General features: G+C 42.5%; 1 protein-coding gene across 3 annotated transcripts in view; it reads left to right on the top strand.

The window, feature by feature from the left end:
* ASTN2 (astrotactin 2) overlaps positions 1-23,479 on the top strand; it is a 912,080-nt gene that overhangs the window by 340,569 nt on the left and 548,032 nt on the right. For all 3 annotated transcript variants that reach the window (XM_047768264.1, XM_047768263.1, XM_047768262.1), the window contains one exon: positions 19,056-19,202. In XM_047768264.1, the coding sequence (XP_047624220.1) occupies positions 19,056-19,202 (147 nt within the window). The remainder of the gene's footprint in view (positions 1-19,055; positions 19,203-23,479) is intronic.

The following is a 23,479-nucleotide window of genomic DNA, read 5'->3' as shown; positions in this document are numbered from 1 at the left end:
TCGAAATGACTTTTCTCTCATTTTACATCTATAGGAATAGTGATGAACCACTCTGGTAGGAAAAAAAAGTTTAAATGCCTGATTTCTGGACCTCGTCCCCGAGATTCTTGTTCATTAGGTCTGCTGGTGACCCCAGAGCACTGTATTTGCAGCAAGCCCCCTAGGGGATTCTGAGCTCAGGAGCAAGGAAAGCTGGCTCTGCCCAACAAGGCAAAGATGTCATTGAAAGAGCTCCTTTGCAGGTGCTAGGTATGGCTGGGTAGTTTAAGAATGGCTGTCTAGGGGAAGTGGTGGCCCTGATCTCATGCAAGCTGAGAGGATGCTGTAATGGTGACTGGATCAGGCAGGTAGGCAAGGGCAGATGACACCTTGATATGTCTATGAGCGTGTATTGGGGGCAGGCTGGACCACTCAGCACCCTCGCTCTAGGGCCAGTGCTGCCAGACCTGTTGTCAAATGGGTTCTTTGCTGTGAAGAGCTCAGTGCACTGCATGAGGGAGGGTTCATCCTTTGCGCTCAAACCTGGTGTAAAGTCTCAGCTCCAGAACTTACCACCTTCAAGGCTTTGCGTGGGTAACACCACTTCCCTGATCTGTGGAAGGACTGACAGTGCTGTAATGAGGCTGCAGCATAATAGTGGGGGGTAAAGAAACTTTTCGACTAGGTGGTGCCAAATGTTTCCCTCCTTCCTCTCTTCCTTCCTTCTTCTCTCCTTGCCCAGAGGCAAGAGATTCCTCAGAGGACTGAATTGAGGCCCTTCTCTTCTTTATTCTCCCACTGAAAGTTCAAGGAGGACAGTATTTATTTCCTTGTTCAGAGAATATAAACAAGCCACAGCCTGGACTGGCATCAGTAATTTATACAACAAATCACATAATGTGCACTTGTAATACACAATTTATAGCCTCCCACTAGCTTCAGGATTTACCCACTTGACTCCCTCCCACGTGTCAAGGGCTCAAGATGGACACTTAAGTTGGGTTTAAATTATCGCTATGCAAAGACACCACCTAGAAAGAGACAGGCAGCCTCTCCCCCATAAGCCCATGTAAATGTTTGAAATAATAAAACTAAACTACAAATCAGTAAAGCAGAATTTGCCAGAGGGAGTTGGGGGTGAGGTGGGGGGGAGGGGGGTGTGCTATGTTCTGTAAAGAAAATAAGGGTAAATTGAATTGGAATTAGGCTGAATTTGAGGAAGCAAGAATTAATACTTTGTAAAGGGGTGAGTGCAGAGGAAAATAATAAGCATGAAAACAGACTGCTATAGAGGCACATGAAAAGATGCCCAATATTGCTAATTACTAGAGAAATGCAAATTAAAACCACAATGAGGTATCACTTCATACCAGTCAGAATACTCAGCATCAAAAAGTCTACAAACCATAAATGCTGGAGAGGGTGTGGAGAAAAGGAAAGGAAACCCTCCTACACTGTTGGTGGAAATATATAGTGGTATAGCCACTACGGAGGAGAGTATGGAGGTTCTGTAAAAAAAAATAAAATAAAAATAGTGCTACCGTATGATCCAGCAATCCCACTCCTGGGCATATATCCAGAAGAAAAAAAAAAAGGAAACTCTAATTTGAAAAGATACATGTACCCCCATATTCATAGCAGCACTATTTATAATAGCTAAGACATGGAAACAACCCAGGTGCCCATCAGCTTAAGAAAATGTGGTGCATGTATGCATGTGTGTATGTGCATGTGTGTGTGCGGAACATCCTGCAGCTTTAAACACCCTTCCTTCTCACCATCAGGACTACACTTCACTGCCTTTTACTAAATGAGATCCCTTAGCCCACCCTGTTCTTCTCCACTCCAGCAAGAATCAGCAAATGATATGATCACATCTCTAAATTCCCACCCTCACCAGATGGAGAAATTCATGAGAGAGGGGGCCGTGTCTGTTTCTGTGTTGGCTCCCTCTGCTGAGAAGTGTTGGAGAAGTAGCTAGGTTGGCTTGGGAGGTCCCCTCGGATGGGTCAGAAGACTGTCACCTTGGAGGCAATGTGGCAGAGTTTTGGTGGCTGCACTGTGGGATCGGCCATATTCAGTCTAAATTGTATTAGCTCTGTGATCTTAAGTAGGCAGTTGCATTCATATGGACTTAATTTTCTTCTCTGTAAAATGGGTGTAGTAACAGAAACTCCATCACAGCGTTATAAGGTTTATAGCATCACATTGCTATAAGTGAGAAAACACAACGTCAAGCCCTTAGTCCAGGACTCTGCACAGAGTTGAATGCTTAACGCAGGTAATATTATTATTTTTATTGAGAGACAAAGAAATACCCTGGCTGAAATTCATACTTAACTCATTCTCTTTTCCTGGGCTTTGTTTTTCCTCCTTAGAAAGTTCCCATAAAGGCTGCTCCTTCTCTGTAAAGTAATTCATTTGGTTGGAAACTCCTCCATTTATTTGCTTATTCATTGATTTCATTTACCAGGTATCAATTTAGCTGCTACTCAGGATCAGGTCCAGTTGTGAAGCGTATAAGGCCAGATCCATGCTCTTGAGGAAGATGGGATCTCAGGGGCAGAATGGAAGGCTTACATTCTTCTCTTCCTAATTACTGGATTTTGCGAAATACCTTTGCAAATAGCCAGTTGGAGGATTAATCCATAAAAAGCAATGAACTTTGGATCTATCCAATAGTTTGAAAGAAAAGAGAAAAGAAGGGAGGAAGGGTCTACCTCCCACACTAGACTTTGAAAGGACCAACCAAGGCATTATTATGCCTATTTTATTATTTGAAGAACCATATAGTGTCAAAACAGGAATGACCTTCCCAAGGTCATGTACAGAAACTGGTGAATCTGGGAATTTGAACTCTGCTGACTTTTGCCGTGGTATTTTCCATTCTTTGAGCAACTGACTATTGGAAAACCAAGAAGGAAGCAGCATTGCTAATGCTGGCCCTGGTTGACAATTGATGTGGAAGAAAAATTCATGGTTATGATTCCCAGAGCTGCTGTCACTTCTAAACATACCTGCATCCTAATCTCAGTTCTTACCCACTTACACACATATATTCACATCCTCATATATATACATAGATTTCTATAAATTTGAGTAGGGCTTTTATTTTAGTTTTTTAGGATATTTGGATACGGGCATTTTATAAATAAATAGATGCTAATGGTGTTACTGTTTTGCTGTCCCGTAAATTTACCAGCACGTGCAGGAAGTTCCAGGTGTGTGTAGCACCTGAATTACAGTTACTTGGGGAACCACTGCTACTGTGTCCCTGCCATTTCTAGCTGAGTGATGCCTCTGCACGGCTCCAACTGCAGAAATAATCTGTGCCCTTCCATCCCAGCACAAGGAACTAAGTGCCCCTGGGGGTGGGGTAGGGAGCATTTTTTATAAATACAAATATGAAGGATGTGTGACTTGACTACATCATGGCTGGCCAGCCCTTAATCTAGGAGGAACCATGACAAATTACTGGGTTCCAGGCCTCCACTGATAATATTAATAGGAAGAACCGCTAAAAACCCTCAGTATATACCAAACAAGGTGCTGAGAACTTTACATTCATAGAGACATAAAGAAGTAATTTTCCTAGTGTTACTCTCTAACCATTATTGAGCTTTTCTTATTATCAGCCACTGTGCTGAAAGCATTTTACTTTGGCTCAAGTAATCCTGTGGAGTAGGCATTTTAATTATTTTTGTTTTATAAATGGGGGCACTGGAACTTAGAAAGATCAGATTGCATGAACCAGCAACTTCAGCTAGTGATGGGCAGTGCTGGTGCTGGAGTCCAGCTCTGTGGGAACTTGAAGACTCTGTTCTTTTTTCTTTTTCTTTTTCTTCTTTTTTTTTTTTTGTCTTTTTAGGGCCGCACCTGCAGCATATGGAGGTTCCCAGGCTAGGGATCTAATCAGAGCTGTAGCTGTTGGCCTACGCCAGAGCCATAGCAACACCAGATCTGAGCCATGTCTGTGACCTACACCACAGCTCACGGCAACGCCAGATCCTTAACCCACTGAGCGAGGCCAGGGATTGAATCCACAACCTCATGGTTCCTAGTCGGATTCGTTAATCACTGAGCCATGACGGCAACTCCAGGGCTCTGTTCTTAACACTTCTTTTTTTATTGACGTCCTAAGGTCATAGTGTGGAGAACTTATTGTGTTGGCTTTCAGGCTTAATTTGTCTGACTGCCAAATTCACAAGCCTTCCCTTTCACCTGAGAGTTACATGAGAGTTAGCCAAGTAGAAAAACAGGCCATGTGGTCCAGGAGAAGGGAACAGCAAGGGTGAACAGGGCATTGCACATAAGCTGGAATAGTGGGAGCAGCAGGTACATGTAGTGTAATGCAGGTAGAAGAGGACATAGAGGCAGGGAGGGAGCAGCACACAGAGGAAGTCATGGTCTACTGCCCGGAGGGCTGGCTTTATCTGAGATGATGTCTCCGGTGCTATCAGGCCAGCCCTCCCAACACCATGCAAACCCGAAACACATCCTCTTTCATCTACGTTGTCAACCTGGACTAGGGTCTCCTCTTCTGCACTGGCCTCTGCCACCATGGTCATCTCCTAGCATCACTTGTTCTGTTTAAGGACCTGCTTTCCTACTTAACATTGGGCCCTTGATGGCTCTGATCTGTGGCTCCTTAGCTCACAGCACAGAGCTCAACGGAGAATGGACTCTCAATAAATACCTGTTGAATGAATGGACTTCCCCTGTTGTAAGTGAGGAGACAGAATTGCAGAGAGGTGAGGGATTTTCTGAATAATGGCCCAGCCAGTGTTCAAGCTTGGCCTTGCAGGCTCCCAGAACAGAGGTCCTTGCACAGCCCCTGGGCACTTCCTCGTCACTAAAGGAAAAGACAGAATGTGGGTCTAGTGTGTTCCTTGGGCTAAGACCACTATTATTCATTTGGAGGTGACATATTTAAACCAGCAGGTTTGAATGGTTCAGGTCTGGAATGTCAGCCTGAACTGGGCAGAGGCCTCTGTATGGAAATGTGTTCAGGCAGAAACACTTTACAGAAACACTTTTTTTTTTTTCCTGTCTTTTTGTCTTTTTAGGGCCATACCTGTGGCATATAGATGTTCCCAGGCTAGGGATCATATCAGAGCTGTAGCTACCGGCTTACACCACAGCCACAGCAATGCAGGATCCAAGCCAAGTCTGCAACCTACACCACAGCTCATGGCAATGCTGGATCCTTAACCCACCGAGCGAGGCCAGGGATCGAACCCACAACTTCATGTTTCCTAGTCGCATTCATTAACCACTGAGCCACCATGGGAACTCCATACAGGAACATTTTATTCCTCTTTTTCCCCCCTTTTTTTAATCCTCTTTTATATTCCCTTCTCCAAGGTCTAAAGGCAATGCTGTTTATCTCCAGATGGCTGTTTAAACACAATGCAACATGCTTTTGTTGAAATCTTAGTGGTCTGAAGAGGAGGCAATGGGTTGGAAAACCTGTTGGGCGGGATGAGAGACACCCTTTAAAGAGCTGGAGACAGGTGTGTTTATTCTAGTCAAGTTCCCGGGTGCTTAGCAGCTGAACTCCTCCACCCAGGAAAGGGCAAAGTCTTCTGTCCCCCAGGGGATCCCAGTGCCTGAGCGAGGTTGTAGGTGCTGAGCAAGACCCTTGGTTTGAGAATCCCTTGGTTTGAGAATCTACTTCCTCAGGCCAAAGCTCCCTCTGGTTTCTTAGATGTGCAAGAGAGCCTGATGGTAAACAAATCTTGGTGTAAAAAAATAAGGGTATTTCTGGGGTCGGGTAGACCTAGGTTGGATCCCAGCTCTGCCTCTGATTTGGGCAGTGGGACAAGTGTCTGATCTCTGTGAGCTTCATTTTTCTCATTTATAAAATAAAGATCATAGTACTTAACTCAGAGGGCTGGTTGTTCTCTTCAGACCGTGGGCCACTAAGTCGGAACCTCGTCAAGAACCTCACACAGATTTGAGTTACATTAGCAGCTCCTCAGCTTATGGGCATGTGATGCTGAGCAAACCATTTCTCCTCCCTGAGTTCCACTTCTCTGCTCCATAAAATGGGAGACTCCAAGGGCCATTGTGAAGAGCAAACTGAACAATGAATGCAAAGTGCCCAGCAGAGGCTTAGCACGTGGCAGGTTCTCCCCATGTGTTTGAACCTTTTCTCATGTAGACTCACTACTCTTGTAGCCACATGATCTTTCTCCCGTTTTTGACCCATCCTGAATTTATACAGTTTCCTGGCTTCAGAGATCAGTTTCTACATTTATCAGTCTTACATTTGATGATGGTGATGACGATGATAAAATCTACTATGCACTGAGCACCTACTATGCGATATATATTTTCCTATTTGATCTCTCTGATGACCCTCTGGAGTAGATATCATTCACATTTTAAGTCTCATTATGAGACTTGCTAAAGGTCAACCAGAAAATAGTGGAGCAAGTTTCCCCATCTCCAAAGTCCCTATTCTTTTTTTTTTTTTTTTTGCCACACTTATGGCATGTGGAAGTTCTCGGGCCAGCCATTGAACCTGTGCCACAGCAGCAACCCAAGACTCTGGAGTGGCAACACCGTATCCTTAACCCACTGTGTCACACTCTTACTTTAATCTACTATGCTTTAGATTTAGCACCAGTTGGTTGAGGTTTTTTTCATGGGAATATTTGGGTGCGGTTCATTTTGATCGTGTGTTGACATTGATGAAATTATCCTAGTTGAGCCCACCTAACAAGCAGTCACAGGTGGGCTACTATGTCCATTGCCATAGGGAACAAGAGAGGCATAAGATGTTCTATCTTTGTTCCAGAAGATATCAGCTAAGGTAGGAGAAGACAGCTGTCTCAAGTGGTGAATTGAGAAACCATAGAATCTAGGTCTGGCTCTGGGCAGTGTAACTTTGGGCAAGGCTGTTGCCCTCCTCCTAACCTCTAGCAGGCTGGCTTAGAGTAAGCGATCTAAAGGTGTTCCTTCATCTCTGTTTCTTGGCTCCATGTTTACTTCCTGCATATGTCAGATGTGTTTGGAGCAAAAGGATGGAAAACCCATTTTCCAGCTTTAGAATCAAAGACCTGCTGTGGTGAGCAGAGGTTGAGTCTGGTTTGTAGAACTCTTGAGGGCAGGAACACTTTCAGCTGGTTGTCATTCTATGAGCAGATTTCTTTTAAAGTTTATTTTATTGAAGTATAGATGATTTACAATGCTGTGTTAATTTCTACTGTAAAACAAAAGGATTCAATTATACATATAGATATTATTTTTCATACTCTTTTCCATTATGGTTTATCACAAGATATTTAATATCATTTCTTGTGCTATACTGTGGGGCTTTATTGTTTATCCATTCTATATAGAGTAGTTGGCATTTTCTAATCCCAGACTCCCAATCCATCCCTCCTGCACCCTCCTTCCCCATGAGAAGTCTGTTCTCTATGTCTTTGAGTCTATTTATATTTCTTTCTGATTTACTTCACTTAGTATGATAGTCTCTAGTTCCGTCCATGTTGCTGCAAATAGCCGCCTTTTTTATGGCTGAGTAATATTCCATTGTGTGTGTGTGTGTGTGTTTGTGTATCCCATCTTTCTCCACTGATCTGTCGATGGACATTTAGGTTCCCATGTCTTGGATGTTGTAGATAGTGCTGCCTTGAACATCAGGGTGCATGTATCTTTTTGAATTAGCGCTTTCTAGGAGTAACTTTTCATTTCACTTTGACAGAGGCCTCATACTGGAGGTTAACAGTGGGGGAAGTTGACATAGGACACTGTTATGAGCTTTGAGATCTAGGTCTGGATTTGACATCTGGTTTTGGGGCTCAATAACTTTCTAGCTGTGGGCTAGACTCAGTTTTCCTATTTGTAAAATGAGGAGTGAACAAAACTTTATGATCTATTGAATAATGCCCTATCTGTAAAATATTTTGCATGATACATCATACATAGTGAATGCCTTAAAGGAAGAGATTATCATCAGCAATAGTAATTAAGTGGGCTTTCTTTTGAGCTAGTGAGCTCTCAGATTTATATTCAAACACAGGTTCGATGACTGTGGTGGGGGACATTGTAGGAAACTACACATACTCTATTATATGTTAAGGTCAAAGTCCTTTTAGTGCCCTGTGATCCTGAGCTTCTATAATTCAAGTTAGAACAGGTGATGCATGTGACAGGAGTTAAGAGGGGTCTGGGGTTCCTGTGAGTTGTCATAGTTAGTGTAGGCTTCTAGAAGATGAGAATTCTCTGGTCTTGAAAAGTTGGTCTCCCTTTGGCATGTTGAGAAAGGTAGGTAGGACCACACTTAAGTGTGGGGAATGCATGCAGCCTGTCACAAGGAAAGTGACAGGCAAATCTAACTGGCAGACAGTTTATGAAACATCAGGCAAGAACTTATTTCCCATTCTTTCTCAGGTATACTCTGAGTATCAGGAGAAAGAGGTGAGGAAGAAGGCACATGGAGATTTGAAGGACCCCCGCCTTCCTTTAGAGGGAATATGATACAGTAGAAGAGACATTGAGTTTGGAGGTCAGTGGGTCTTAGTTCCTATTCCAGCTCTTCTCCTTGCTCATTCCGAGCCTCTGGGCAAATCAGTTAAACTCTCTGAGTCCCCATTTTCTCCAATGTCAAATGATAGCAATACTGCTTAGAGTTGAAACTGGACATGTGGAATAAAAGTTTCTCATGGTAAAAGACACCACAGCAGACCTAGTAAATATCAAATGCACAATAAGCATCATTTCTCTCCTCCTGCTTTCACAAATCTTGAACCAAAGTCCAGTGACACCTTGTAGGAGAATGAAACAGTGGCTTTTTTGGCGAGCTCTGAGAAAAAGCAGCTAGATATGCACCTTTTATGAAGAAGGGACGTGATTGGCCCTGATCTTCCTTGGTAGCTTCCTCCTCTTGGTAGCCATGGAGATGTGTGGCTACTTTTTTGCGCTGGCCCTGTGCACCCACTACTTTGTCCCTGCTCTTCTCTGCCACTCCGCTTGCCATCAGTGGTGTGGGCTGAAGACAATGATGCAGAAAAACAGCCTACAGTCTAAGAGGGTAAGCCCAGGGATCAGGCACCAGCTCTTTTTTTTTTTTTTTTTTAATTTTCTAAGTCAGTACCAGCTGATGATAAGCTATGAATCTTGAAACCCAATTGTGACCTTTTCTTCCTCCTTCTTTTCCATTTATTTCTGAGCTTTTCTAGAACTTGAGCTCTTCTAAATCATCTCCATGGTTTTTCACTTGCACACTGAAATTTCTTCGTCTGTTGAGTACAGAATCTTTTTCCTTCCCCTAATACATTCCATCAGCCCCTTGAGTAGTATTTAACCTTCTAAACTGGCCTCTTGTACCTGCCTGTTTTCCTTCCTTCCATATATTTTCCTATGACTCTAAAGTCCGTTTTCCTTTAAAAAAAAAAAAAAAGAGGGGAAAAAAACCAAAGTCTCATATTTCCCATTGTGGTTCAGTGAGTTAAGACCTCGACTAGTATCCATGAGGAGGCAGGTTCAATCCCTGGCCTAGCTCAGTGGGTTAAGGATCCAGCATTGCCATGAACTGCAATGTGGGTCATGGATGTGGCTTGGATCTTGTGTTACTGTGGCTGTGGTGTAGGCCGGCAGCTGCAGCTCCGATTAGACCCCTAGCCTGGGAACTTCTGTATGCCACGGGTGTGGTCATAAACACAAACAACAAAAAAGTCTCCACTTTCATTGAGATACAGTTGACACACATCACAGTGTAAATTTAAGGTATACAACATAATACGTATGGACATACATATTTTGTAAAATGATTCCCACGATATGTTTAGTTAGCATACATCATCTTAAAGATACAATAAAAAGAAAAAGCCAAAAAGGAGGGAAAAGGTGTTTTCATTGTAATGGGCACTCTTAGGATTTACCCTCTTAATATTTTCATATGCATCATGGTGTACAGGACACCCCTGGTACTTATTCATCTTACAAATGGAAGTTTGTATTTTTTGACCACCCTCTTCTAAGTCCCCTTCCTCCCTCCCACCACCTATGGTATCCACAAATTTGATATATTTATCTACAGTTTTTTTAAGATTCCGTAGATAAGTGAGTCCATACAGTATTTATGTTTCTACATCTGACTTATTTTACCTAGCATTTTGCCCTCAAGGTCTATCCCTGTTGTCACAAATGTTAGGATGTCCTCATTTTTTAGACATTTTTTTCTCATATTATCTTTCATCATGCTCCATCACAAGAGATTGGATATAGTTCCTTGTGTGTACAGTAGGACCTCATTACTTACCCATTCCAAAGGTAGTAGTTTGCATCTTCCTTGGGTTTTGTATGGGTAAATAATATTCCTGTGTGTGTGTGTGTGTGTGTGTGTGAGAGAGAGAGAGAGAGACAACTTCTTTGTACCTTTGTCTATGGGTGGACACTCAAGATTGTTTCCATGTCTTGGCTAATGTAATTAATGCTACTGTGAACACAGAGGTGCAGATAACTTTTCATGTTATTCATTTTTTTAAAGACTTGGTAACCAGAAATGTATAGACGTTGGAGTCAGACAAGACTGACCATGAAACCGTCCTCTATCACTTCCCTATAGTCAAGTCTAGGTTTTCCCATTTTTGAGATAGAGGTAGTAATCTCTGCCTTACAAGGCTGTTGAAAAGTGGGTAGATGTACATAAAATCTTTAACACAGTGTCTGGCATAGGAGCAACAATTAATTATTGGAAACTAACTACTGGTGTTCCCAGCAGCAGCCTTCTTATAAACTATTAAACTCGCTCATTGTTTTCCCTACTTTGTCCCATGTAGAGTAATGATTCTTCAATATGTCGATACTTTGGGGAAACCCTGGGTTAAATTTTACTAAAAGTAATTTAATGTAGGCCTTTTCAGTGATTTTAATACCAGATGTATTCTCCATTACTTTAATAGGTGAATATGGAATTTTTTGAAAATTACTTTTTTTTTTCTTTTGCAAGAGACATTTTGTTTTGAGGAAACTACTGCACTGGCTCTTTGGGGCATTTGGATACACATGTGTAGGTCAGTGGTTCCAGGGTAGGAGGCACAGATTCTAATCCTACCTTCATACCTCACCTAGATCTAGTGTCATGGAAAGAGCATCAAGCTATAGGTCAGGATATGTGGGTCCCAGGCTCTAGTTCTTCACCTGGTATCTAAACATGAGTTCACCATGAAGCCTCTGATTCCTCATTTGTATCCTGGAGATAAGAGCAATATTCACTGCATTGGATTTTAGTGAAAAGTGAAATATTTGTGAATAATTTGTAAACTAATAAGAACTGAAAAATATGGCACTATCTGTGCTATCTTCATCACCAACACTGTTGTCACAACTCCACTGTCATCACCTTGAAGCTACCTTTGTACTTCTAAGAACAAGTATCTGCAGCTGCCATAGAGAAATCCAAAGAGCCATCTGAGTGTCACCTCATTCAGCATCTGCTGTCAGTGCCTTTTTCTTCAACTGGGGCATCCAAGCCTGTACTATAGACAGTCCCCTTATCCATGGGGAAGAGCTGATCGGACAGGCTCCCCAGTGGCCTCATGGATAATGATTGACCCCAAGTAGTTCAACTGAACTATTTTCTGGGGCTCAGAGCAGAAGAGAAATAGCTGTCTAGCCTGCCACTCCCTCCATCTGCCCTCCTTGGAAGCTTCCCTTTGGTGATGCAGAAATCTCTTTGAAGATCAATGGTCAACATCAGGTGGGATGATGAAGCCACCACGAACCCACCATGGTCACTCTAGGTCCACAGGGCAAGCTGAGGTCTATTAGCAGATTGAGAGTGAGGGTTGATTCTTCTCTGCTCAGGCCATGCCTAGCATATTGATAGAGGAGTTATGGGGGGAGGGGTAATGGTTAAGCACATGGACTCTGAAGTCAATTTTTTAAAAAATTTCAGCCCTATTACCTTTGAGCTGCATGGCCTTTAGCAAGGGGTGGCCTCAGTTTCCTTGTGTGTAAAATGTAGGCGGTATAGACAGCATCTCATGAAGTTTCTGTGAAGATTAAGTGAGACACGTGGTGAAAAAATATTTAACTATATTGTCTGGCACATAAGTGATTTTATATAAATGTTAATGATAATGATGACGGTGATGATATTCTTTGCTAGGAAAACCATTGTGGAACAAGCAAATCTATACAAAGTATGAAAAGACTGTAAATGTGACTTTGGAGAAATGAAGCTAGCGATATTTGGCTCAGAGGAAGGAAGGCTTAAGACAGCCGCATTGTCCCCTTTAAACAACTAGCTAGCTGCCTGGAGGAGGAGGTTGTAGATGCCCCCTATTGATTTGGACAGCAGAAGGTGCCTCACAGAGTGAGATTCTGGGACTGTTTAGTACAGCTGTCTGAAAGTAGAATTGCTGCTTTACAGGGCTTGAGGTTGCTGTCTCTAGAAGTAGGCAAAGGTTGGATGAACACTTGCACAGATCTTATAAAGGAAAAATCCTAGGGAAGACACAAGATTGAGGAAATTGCAAATGATTTAAATGATACTATGGATTTGAGAGTGCCAAGTTCGGGGGCAAGAGAACGTAAGAAACCAGATCATAGCAGAGATAGAGAGGGGGTGGTGAGGAGAGCCTTGGTCCCTGGTGGGCAAGACAGGGAAAAGGAAGCGCCATATGGACACATGGTGCTGAAGTAGTCTGTTCAGAATCCAGTCACCAAGCAGGCTGAGGAAAGGGGGCTGCCTTCCCCAGGGTTCTGAGAAAGCTCCGATTTCAAATATTCTTTCCTTCTGCCTCCAGCCTGACACTTGCACTTGTCAGACAATGTGTCCCAATTTTAGTTTCCAGAAATACACAGAGAAGCACAGAGGCGCTAAAGGTGTAGCAGGAATCCTGCAAGGTCTTGACTGAGGTTAATGGGGGCACACCACCAGTCTGCAGTCACCCTGATATGCAGGGGCGCTTTGCAGCCTCTCAAGGGCTTTTTGTGTGATTTCTGACTGGGCGGGGGCTGTCTTTGCCAATGAAAGTGAATAGTACATTTGCCTAGAAATGTACCAATAGCAATATCCCAACGCTGACACCACTTGGTAGAATGAGGAATAACACTTAAGCATTCATTCATTCAGTAGGTATTTATTGAGCATCTAATATATTCAGATGTGCTTATAGACACTGGAAATAATAGGAAGGCACAAAAAAATGTGGTCTGGCACATAGCATGTGCACATCAAATAAATAATTATTGAATGAATTAATTCCCAGATAAGGACATTGAGGCTTAGAGAAGTAAGGTGACTTGCCTGTGGAGGCCAGCAGCTAAGAGGAAAAGCCAGAATTCCAGTTTGAGTTAAAATACCACATGTCTTCTTGATATCCATGTAGTTGCCAAGTGTTAGGCAGTGGGGTTTTAAGCAACTGGGGTGAAAAGAATGTAGGTAGGTCCCTAAGTATGTATGCTTAATGTTATAACTATGATCTCTCATTTAGTCCATGCTGCTTGTCTACCAGTTAGGAATTATCATTCTCATTTTATAGATTAGAATACCAAGGCTCTGAGAGTATAGATAACTCACCAAAGGTTAGACACCTCTTAACTGGAGGAATTTGGATTTAAATCTCTACGTCCAAAACCTAAACCCAACCTCTTTCTTTTGTTCTAAGTGACTTTTCTACCTTTAGGGTTCCTTCACCCTACTGTCCTGGGTTCCTAGAATCCCTGTCCATCACCTCCATCCCCTATGCCATGTAGAGAAAGAAAGGACTTCTCAGCTTTGGACCCAGTCTTTGTCCTCCAGGGGTAGCAGGCAGAAAGAATCAATGGGAATATAGCCGCTTTCAGTTTTCCACACACAGTGGTCTGATGGGGTTAGATCTATTTTCTTCATTGTAAAAAGTGATTGATTCAATTCCAAATTTAACTTAAATTTGATTTTCCTCTCTCAACCTGGCATTTCCAAACTGAGAATCAATCAAACCCCAAATTATAGGCAGTGTGCCGATCAACAATGCCGAGTTATTTCCGGTTGAATTTCTCAAGCAGCGTATTTTCTGTTATTCTCTGCTGCCGTGAGAGGAGTTGAGGGGTAAGAGGGAGGGGAAATGAAAGGGAAATTAGATTATTAACTTTCTCCAGTTCCAGAAATCGATCCACCCTGTTGAAATTCTATTCCCACAGCACAGCTCGCTCTCTTGCGAGTGCTGGGGAGGGACGCAAACTTGGATGTGAACCAGGGGTAACCGTGACCCTAGCCATCCAAGGAGGCTCATGTTCTGATCTTGAACTACCATTTATTGAGGTGGTTTTTGTTTTTGTTTTTTTACTGATTCCGTGCATCATCTTATTTTGTCTGCATATCAGCTCCGAAAGATCACTGTTCTCATTTTTTCAGATGGAGACATTTTATCTTCTTAGAGGTAGGTTATTGGGCAAGGGTCATGTGTAATTTTGTGGTTGAGCCAGGATTTGAACATAGGCATGTTTGGCTTCAAAGGCCATGTTCTTTCTGTGACTACATGAGGCCATCCTGGGACCCTTATTCTGTGGTGAGGTGGGAGGTAGTATAATGGCGGGGGGGGGGGGGACAATAGAAAGAGATGGTTCTAATCCCAACTCTGCTACCTACAGACTGAGTGACCTTAGGAAAGTCATTTTATTGCTCTACTCCTTTGTTCCTGTGCAAAACAGAGACAGTATTGACAGTTTGCTGTAAGGCTTAAATGAAATAAATCTCCTCCTCTAAAATGTAAGCTTCAAGGGCATTGACTATTTTGTTAACTATCCTTTCCCCTGTTCCCAGGATACTGTGGGGGAAGAGTTGATGTTCAATAAAAATTGGTTGGATAGATGGACGAATGTAAGTGTTAGGCGTAGTGCCTGGATTCTAGTTAGTAGCCGACAAATGGAAGTCCCATTCCCTGTCTCTGCTTCCTGCAATGCAGTAAAGCTGGGCAAGGAGGGGTTGGGTATTATGGGATAGACAGTTTCTACCTTGGCGCTGTCTACAGCCCCTACTCAGAGATAAGTGCTGATGATCAGTTCCCTAGGCCATGAACTCTTAAAAAGTCACCTCTCTTTGAGTCCCACTGTGAAGTTTCTGCCAGGTCCAGTTTCCATGGCAACGCCCCAAGCTCTAGCAGCTGCTCCACGGGCATCTGGCCTGAGTGCAGACTTGACCTGTGTGCTTTCTTCTTCCTGGACTTTAGAGACAACTGTGGTGTTTCAGGCCTTCTCTGAGTAAATGGCTCCCCCAGGATGCCGTTCATTTGCATTCTCTCTTCCACTCCCTTCTGCTTCTTAAAACTCGTCCTTCACTCTCCACTCTGTGTGCCTTCAGTTTCTCTAAAGAATAATTCAGTTCCTAGTATGTTCTGATAATGGGTTGGACAAAGAGGTGAATAAGTCCTGGTTTCTGCCATTAATTATGAGATACATACCAATATCTGGCTTGGAAATGCTCACTTACCACGGACCTGCACTACGTCAGAAACTGTATTGGGCATTGACATTTGTTGTCTTATTTAAGTCTTAAAGGTTCTGTTGTTTTCTTTCTTTCATTTTTTATTTTTTTTTATTTTTTTGGTCTTTTTGCCATTTCTAGGGCCGCTCCCTCTGCATATGGAGGTTCCCGGGCTAGGGGTCAAATCAGAGCTGTAGCCGCCAGCCTATGCCAGAGTCACATCAATGCAGGATCCGAGCCGCATCTCCTATACCACAGCTCATGTCAACGCCGGATCCTTAACCCACTGAGCAAGGCCAGGGATCAAACCTGCAACCTCATGATTCCTAGTTGGATTCGTTAATCACTGAGCCACGGCATGAACTCCTGTTGTTTTATTTCTATTCTCCAGATGATAAAACTAAGGGCCAAAGAGCTTATGTGACTTCACTCTCTACCCCACTGACTCCCAAAGACCCTGGATTACTGTGAAGATTTAAATGATGTAGGGAATACAGTTAGCACAGCATGAACCCAGGCAGCTAGTTTGAGCAATCCCACTGCTGCCCCCCAACCCTCTTCTCCTAACCAGAAATCAGCCCTGTGGAGCATGGGTGGTATCTTTGGCAGTTTGTTAATTTGCAAAAGAGTTGTCTTAATCACTTGTGTTTCTGCTGCAACAGGCCAGTCTGAGATGCCTTCTCAGGGACTCGCAGGGCACTGTTACCCATCCAGGGTATCCACCTCACCAATGTCAGGTGCCTCTAACCACTTTTCACATCTCACACCCTGGACCTGGGTTACCTTCCCAAGAGTTTCTTCATGGTGGTCTCATCTTTACATGTTCTTTCCATCATCACAGAACCCACAGAGTCTAGAGTGGAAACTCAGTGCTGCTAACTGTTATCTGGGAGAGTGTGTGTGTGTCTGTGTGTCTGTGTGTGTGTGTGTGTTAGTTACATATCTAGGCTGGGAGTAATATGTTGACATTTTTAGGAAAGACCAATGAGAGGCACCAACCCAGGTCCATACCCTTTCTGGTAGAAAACACTGATGTTAGCTTGCTTCTGCTATTCCGTTACAAAACTATTGATATCCTCAGAGTTTGAAACAGCTTCTGTGGCTCCCAGATGAGAGAGAAAACATGTTCCTTTTTTTATGTGGTCATTTTCAGTTTAGAGATTTCCCATCTTCTGACCCCAAAACCATCTTTTATCTTAACTGCTTCTCGGTTTAACTAATATTCACCAGCCGTAACAATCACAAATATATAAGTTGTCCCTACCATAGGCTATGCCTTGTTCTAAGACTGGCAGTAAAGACAAAGCCCCTATTCTTAAATTAAGCAGTTTCTAGGTACCAAGCAGTGAACTTGGCAGGAGAGTCATAAAGATGGTGAAGATAGGATTCCCTTCCCTCAAGCAGCTCACTGTTTATTAAGAAAAAGAGATATCCATACAAAAATCCCAAAGTGAGCTGTCAAGGGCACTTGTTCCATTAGGATCCATCCCTTTGGCCACGTTGGTTGTGTTTGGTTGACATGCCTTTTGATAGCTCAGTGCCTGTGTCTGGTTGCTAATATTGCTATTATCACTTCTGGAAGTTATGATGCATTTATTGAGATGTTACCACATGCCAGACACTGTGCCAGGCCTTGGGATACAGTGGTGAGGAAAACACACAGTGCCTGCTCTCAAGGAGTTTACTATCGTTACTAGTCTCTAGCATTTGAATAAGAGAATTTTAGGAAACACAACAAATGTAGGCAGTGTGCCTCCCTAGTGGATTTATAATTAATTAACTATAAATTAATTTATAATAAATCTCACTGACTGATGGGAGACATGGAAACAAGGGGATTTCTATAGAAAATAACTCCTTTGCTAATACCAACCTGATGTAGAGCGCTCACTGTGGCAGCACTGCAGTATTGCAGCTCTGCCAGCCCCTGGGCTGGGTAGGAGAGAGCAGTAGGAGGTGTGAGGGTAGAGACCCACCATGAAGGCTGCAGATGCCAGGCTAATCAGCATGGACCACATCCTGTGGCCAGATGCAGTATAACAGCTCAAGGTGTTCCACCAGGGAGTGAGATGGGAGGATGTGCTCACATGTCTCTCTAAGCAAACACAATAGAAGAGATGAGCAGAAAGAGGGAAGATACTAAGGGCATAAAATACACAGGATTGTGTGCTATTTAGGTGCTGTGGAAGAGGAAGACAGAAGACTGGAAGATGACATCTACATTTCCGTTTAAATGGTGGTGCTTTCAATACTTTGGGGAGCCCAGGAGGAGGAGGTTTTAAGCAGAAGATAATGTATCCAATTTTGAACGTGTTGTTTTGTCATGCCCCTGGGATATCCATATAGAGATATCTAGGAGGTTTGGGCATAAAGCTTTGTCGCAAATGAGGACACAGTGGATAATAGAAATTTTGAAAGCATTGCTCTAAAAATGCTAGGAGTTCCCATCATGGCTCAGTGGTTAATGAACCTGACTAGCATCCATGAGAAGGCAAGTTCCATCCCTGGCCTTGCTCAGTGGGTTAAGGACCTGGCATTGCCTTGAGTTGTAGTGTAGGTCGCAGACACAGCTTGGATCCCACATTGCTGTGGCTGTGGTATAAGCCAGCGGCTGCAGCTCTGATTGGACCCCTAGCATGGGAACCTCTATATGCCACGGGTGCAGCCTTAAAGAGACAAAAAGTAAAAAATAATAAAAATAAAAACGCCAATCAAAGCCTTGAAATTAGATGTGAATAGCAAAGCCTAGAATGAGATCCAGTGGGACCTCAGGACGTAGTCCTTAGAATTTCTTTGCTGGCCCAGTGCTCTCTTTACCATGAAGATCCAATCTCCTCATTCTACGGCATTCATAAAATTGTCTCTCCAGGCAAAGCTCCCTTCCCCATCCTATGCCCTCACTACTAGCTCTTAGTACTACTTGCTTTGGATTCTAATTCTCTGTGGATAAGCCTGCCTTTGCCCCCGGCTTGTAAGCTCCTAAGGAGCAAGAACTTTCTTATTCTTTATGTGTGTGTCACAAAGCAGGTCACCAATCAATGCTGAGGAAATTAATTTGAACTGATGAAGCCCTAACAGACTGTGAAGTCCTTCTAGGTGATAGGCATTGAATACACACAATGCCACATAATCATCTCAACAGCCTGTGAGCTGTTCATATTATCCTCTTTGTACACGTAAGAAAATTGAGGCTCAGAGAATGAAACAGGTCACACAGCCAATGAGGACTAAAACCCAAATTCGAACCCAAGATTGTCAAACTCCACAGCTCATGCTGTTTTTCCTAGGCCCTACCTATTCAACACCATGGTGTCTTCTCCATTACTTCTAAAGTGAGTAGAAAGTTTAATGTCATCTAATTATGATCAAAAATGAGCAGCCTGATTGAGAGGAGAGGAGTGAGAATTGCCACAATTTTGAGGAAGTTTGTCTTTTTTCATCTACACCAGAAGGGATAATAAGCCCATTTTGCAGAGAGTTAACCAAAGACTCAAAAAGGAACCGCTGAGATGTCACTGCAAGCACAGAAATTGGAAAATGTGGTTTCTTTTTTCCAGCTTCCCATTTGGACAATAACAGGATTCCCAAATTCCGTGCTTTTCCTATTGCCTCACCTCATGGACCTCTGTGTCTTTGTATGTGTTTGTATTATTAGGTTTGCTGAAAAGCCCAGTGAACAAGACGGCCCTGACGCTGATCGCCGTGAGCTCCTGCATCCTGGCTATGGTGTGTGGCAGTCAGATGTCCTGTCCACTCACTGTGAAGGTGACTCTGCACGTGCCCGAGCACTTCATTGCAGACGGTAAGGGCTAAGCATCGGAGATGCCTCACACCTCCTTGTCACCTTGTACCCCTGCCTGGCCAAATAATCCCAATGCATGGCCTAACCTCAGAATGATTTACCAGAGGGGTGGGGGGGAGAGGAAGCATCCAAAGACCTTGAAAGAGGTCTTTTTCACTTCTAATATTAGACTACTTGAATGGAACTAAAGACTTCTTTTATTCCATGGGCAAAAATAAGGTTCATTAGTAAAGAATTCAAATGTGAGTGCAGAAAGATGGGGCTACTTCAGAAAACCTAGTATTTCTTACTATGCTTATGCATCCAATTCCTAACTAAAAATATCCCCCCTCAAGAGATAGTCTTTGCTCATCAAAAAAATATGACGGAGAAGGCTGTATGAGCTTTGTTGGAATTTCCTGGATGTCCTGGATTGTAGCCATATCTCCTTCCCTGTAAATGTACTTTACAAGCATGTTCTATTCTGCCATTTACTCTTCACCCAATTAATTTGAATTAATGAGACACTGGAGTCACTATACTCATGCACAAAGCATGGTCCAAGAAACTGATAGAGATGCTTGATATGAATTGCTAAAGTGCCCTCCAGAAAAATTGTGCCAGTTTACCTACCCCAGCAGGATGTGATGGCACCTGCTTCCCCCTTACACTTGTCCAAACGCTTAGCATTATTCTTTTAAATATATTGGAAGTTATCATCTATACAATCAAGAAGACGTATTAAGTATGCAGCTTAATGAATTTTTACATGAGTTCACCCAGATCAAACTAGAAAGTGTTTCCAGTGCCTTCAGCTTCTTTACACTCTGCCCAGGTGAGCGCCCCTGACTGTCCGGGTAACCCCCTTCTGACGTCCTAGCACCATATTAGTACCATTATTATTTTTAAAATCTTTTTCTGATTGGATATGCCTTGAATGTTTTTGAGATCCTTATTCCATATTTGTTAGCCTTATCTTGATGCAGCTCAATTTTATCTTTGATTTTTAAGTTACAAAATGTAGAACTTAGCACCTCTACTGCATCTTCTTTCCAGAGTGGGTCTTTCACCTTTCTCTGAAACATCTAGATTTCTGTTAAAGCATCCCGTGATTGCTCCTACATCACCATCGTGAACTAGCCCCTACTTTGAAAAAGCATTTAAAAATTTTTTTTATGGAAGCATAGTTGATTGCAAAGTTATGTAAGTTTCAGATGTACAGCATAGTGGTTCACAATTTTTAAAAGTTATATTCCTTTTTTTAATAGCTATTATAAAATATTGGCTCAGCTCCCTGTGGCATACTATATATCCTTGAAGCTGATTTATTTTAAATGTAGTAGTTTGTACCCCTTAATCTCCTGCCCCATTTGCCCATACCCACTTCCCTTTCCTCTCTGGTAACCATTCATTTGTTCTCTGTGAGTCTATTTCTTTTGTGTTACATTGACTAGTTAATTTTATATTTTATTTTTATTCTTGTTTTTCAGTTGAACTGCAGATAAGTTTGGTATTTCTCATCTTGTATACACTCAGTTGATTTTGTGACGTAAGCACAAGACTTTGGGTTCATCCCTATCAACTCATATGTGTGCCCAGAAGACAGGAGAATATGCAAATACATTTAGAATAGCAGAGGGTTAGTGGAAGGATGTAGAAGAAACACAATTTACCATAGTAGCTAGGCTTGTAGGCTTATGGAGCCTGGGACTGAAGAAATTATCAGAAACAGGCTGGTTGGAACATAGGAAAAGAGAGTAAGAATGATGCACAGTGAGCTTGGGAAACCAATAAGGCAAATGTTGACCACCACTGAAGGCATGCGAACTTATCTTTCATCACTACCATTCACTATGCACTAACTGTAGGATGTTAGGTCTTAGAGACATTCCAATTTTGAACATTTATTGTCAGGCCTGTAGAGATGGAACTCCTGAGAGGCTGAGTAATGTGCTCAAAATCATGATAAATAGGAGTTCCTGTCGCGGCTCAGTTGTTAACAAATCTGACTCGGGACCAGGAGGTTACAGGTTCGATCCCTGGCCTTGCTCAGTGGGTTAAGGATCCTGCGTTGCTATGAGCTGTGGGGTAGGTCGCAGACACGGCTCAGATCCTGAGTTGCTGTGGCTCTGGCGTAGGCTGGTGGCTACAACTCCGATTAGACCCCTAGCCTGGGAACCTCCATATGCCATGGGAACAGCCCTAGAAAATGGCAGAAAGACCAAAAAAAAAAAAAGATAAATAGTTTAATGGCTAAGAGCAGAGACTATAGGATAATACAAATATAAATTCAAATACTTATCCTGTTACCTGCCACTTCTGTAGCCAAGTGAGTTACTGCTCTGAGTCTCAGTCTCTGCATCTTTAAAATGGAAATGGTGGTAATACCTACCTATAGGATTATTGTAAAGCCTACAATTCCATATTTATCAGTTTTTTAGATAGCATGTAGTTGAGAAATAGAAAAATCATAGGATCACCCAAAATAACAGCAGAACTATTGTAATGGCATCGAAGGATAGACAAAAGTGTGATGAATTAAAAGGTGCCCTTTCTTGATAATTCCTACTCTGACTTCAATCATAAACTTAAAACTCCACAAGTACATGTAAAGTCTGTTTCTGCCTCTAGACTGGAATCTCTGTGAAGGCAAAGATTATCCCTTGTGACAAACACACTGCTTGGCTCATAGTAGATGCTCAGTAAATGTTGAATGAATGGGCTCCAAATAAAGCAGAAATCATGGGAAGTTTTTCAGGATTCTTTTACTGGATCTCTAAGCAGAAAAGGGAGACTGAGTAAAGGAAAACCAAGGCAAAGAGTGCATAGAAATTTAAAAAATTGGAAATAACTATGTAGTGCGCGTATATCAGAGACGCAATGTAATAAACAGAGGAGGTAATGTTAGGAGGACTTAGCCCAAAGGGTCTCAGTCTCAAGCCATAATGGAACCCTCTTCCCTCACATGTTACAATACTCTGATAAGGAATATATCCTTTAAAATGAGATGTTTGGGTACCAATCTCAGTTCTATTGCTGAGGTGCTATGAAACACAGAGGTATCTGTTAAGCTCCCTGAATCTCATTTTTCTCATCTATAATATGGGGATTATTTTGAAAAGATTGAATGATATCATATGTATGAAATACCAATAGAGTATCTAAAGCATTGTGATGGCTTAATAAATAAGAGTTGTCATTACACTTACTGCTAAGATGATCGATAAAGTAAGAGACATCAGAAGCTGGACCATGATAGAACAAGAAGGATAGGATAAGAAAGGATAGGATATAGACAAGAGTAGCTAGTCTCAGGAAAATGGAACAAAAAGTCCATCATAAGCTCCCCAAACCCCTAGCCCATGGAAGTGATTCCCAGTGGAAGACATTAACACTTGAAGACCCTCAATCTTCTGAGGACCAGTAGGAATCCAGAGGACATCCACTACCTGAAGTAAGGTGGAAAGTTGTCTAATAGTTCTTACCAGGCAGACCTTCTACAGCACAATCCCATTGCCTCTTGTGGGTGGATAATCTTTGTGCATCGATCATTCCATTCTCCCAACATGTCTTCATTCTCCCAGCAAGTCTTTAAAGTCTTTTTTTAATTTTTTTTTTTTTTTTTTTTTTTTTTGGTGGCTGCACCCAAGGCATGCAGAAATTCCCAGGGCAGGTGTGACAATTCTGGATCCTTAACCACTAGTCCACATGGGGACTCCCAAAGTGATCTTTATTATCCCCATTTAACAGATAAAGAAATGAGGACTTGAAAATGTATAGAATCTAGCTTTCCCTGGGGGTGGAGCATGATCTAACAAATATAGACTTAGTGAGTTTCTAGCTCTGATTTCTGGAGATATGAGAGTGTTAATGCAAGGAGACAGGAGGGGAAGTGATGGTGCCTATTCCTTGAACCCTTATTATAACTTGACATTCACATTTATATATGCATTAAGATACAACATTGATAAAGAATGCAAATTGCATGGGTATGATTCAATGATTTTTTTTACATATATTGGTACATCCAGATCAAAATATAGGCACCCACCCAAGGCCACTGTCTGAGTTATAAAGAGCAACATTATCAGGATAAGAACAGCCCCTGGAAAATAGGAGGAAACCCATTGAGACAAGGCCACCCAAGGACCATGGCCAAGGCAGCTCTGACCTGTCTCATCCTCCCCCATGCACTTTAACCTGCCATTCCTTAGTAGACAAGAGCTCTCAGCCAGCCTAGTGCATTGTGCTGTCCATGGTGCTGAAGTATTAGAGGTGGCTGAGTAATGGGTTCGATC

Source organism: Phacochoerus africanus, chromosome 2 (assembly GCF_016906955.1).
Source record: "Phacochoerus africanus isolate WHEZ1 chromosome 2, ROS_Pafr_v1, whole genome shotgun sequence".
NCBI classification, from domain to species: domain Eukaryota; kingdom Metazoa; phylum Chordata; class Mammalia; order Artiodactyla; family Suidae; genus Phacochoerus; species Phacochoerus africanus.
The sequence above is the reverse complement of the archived record's forward strand: the minus strand, read 5'-3'. Positions and strand labels throughout refer to the sequence as shown.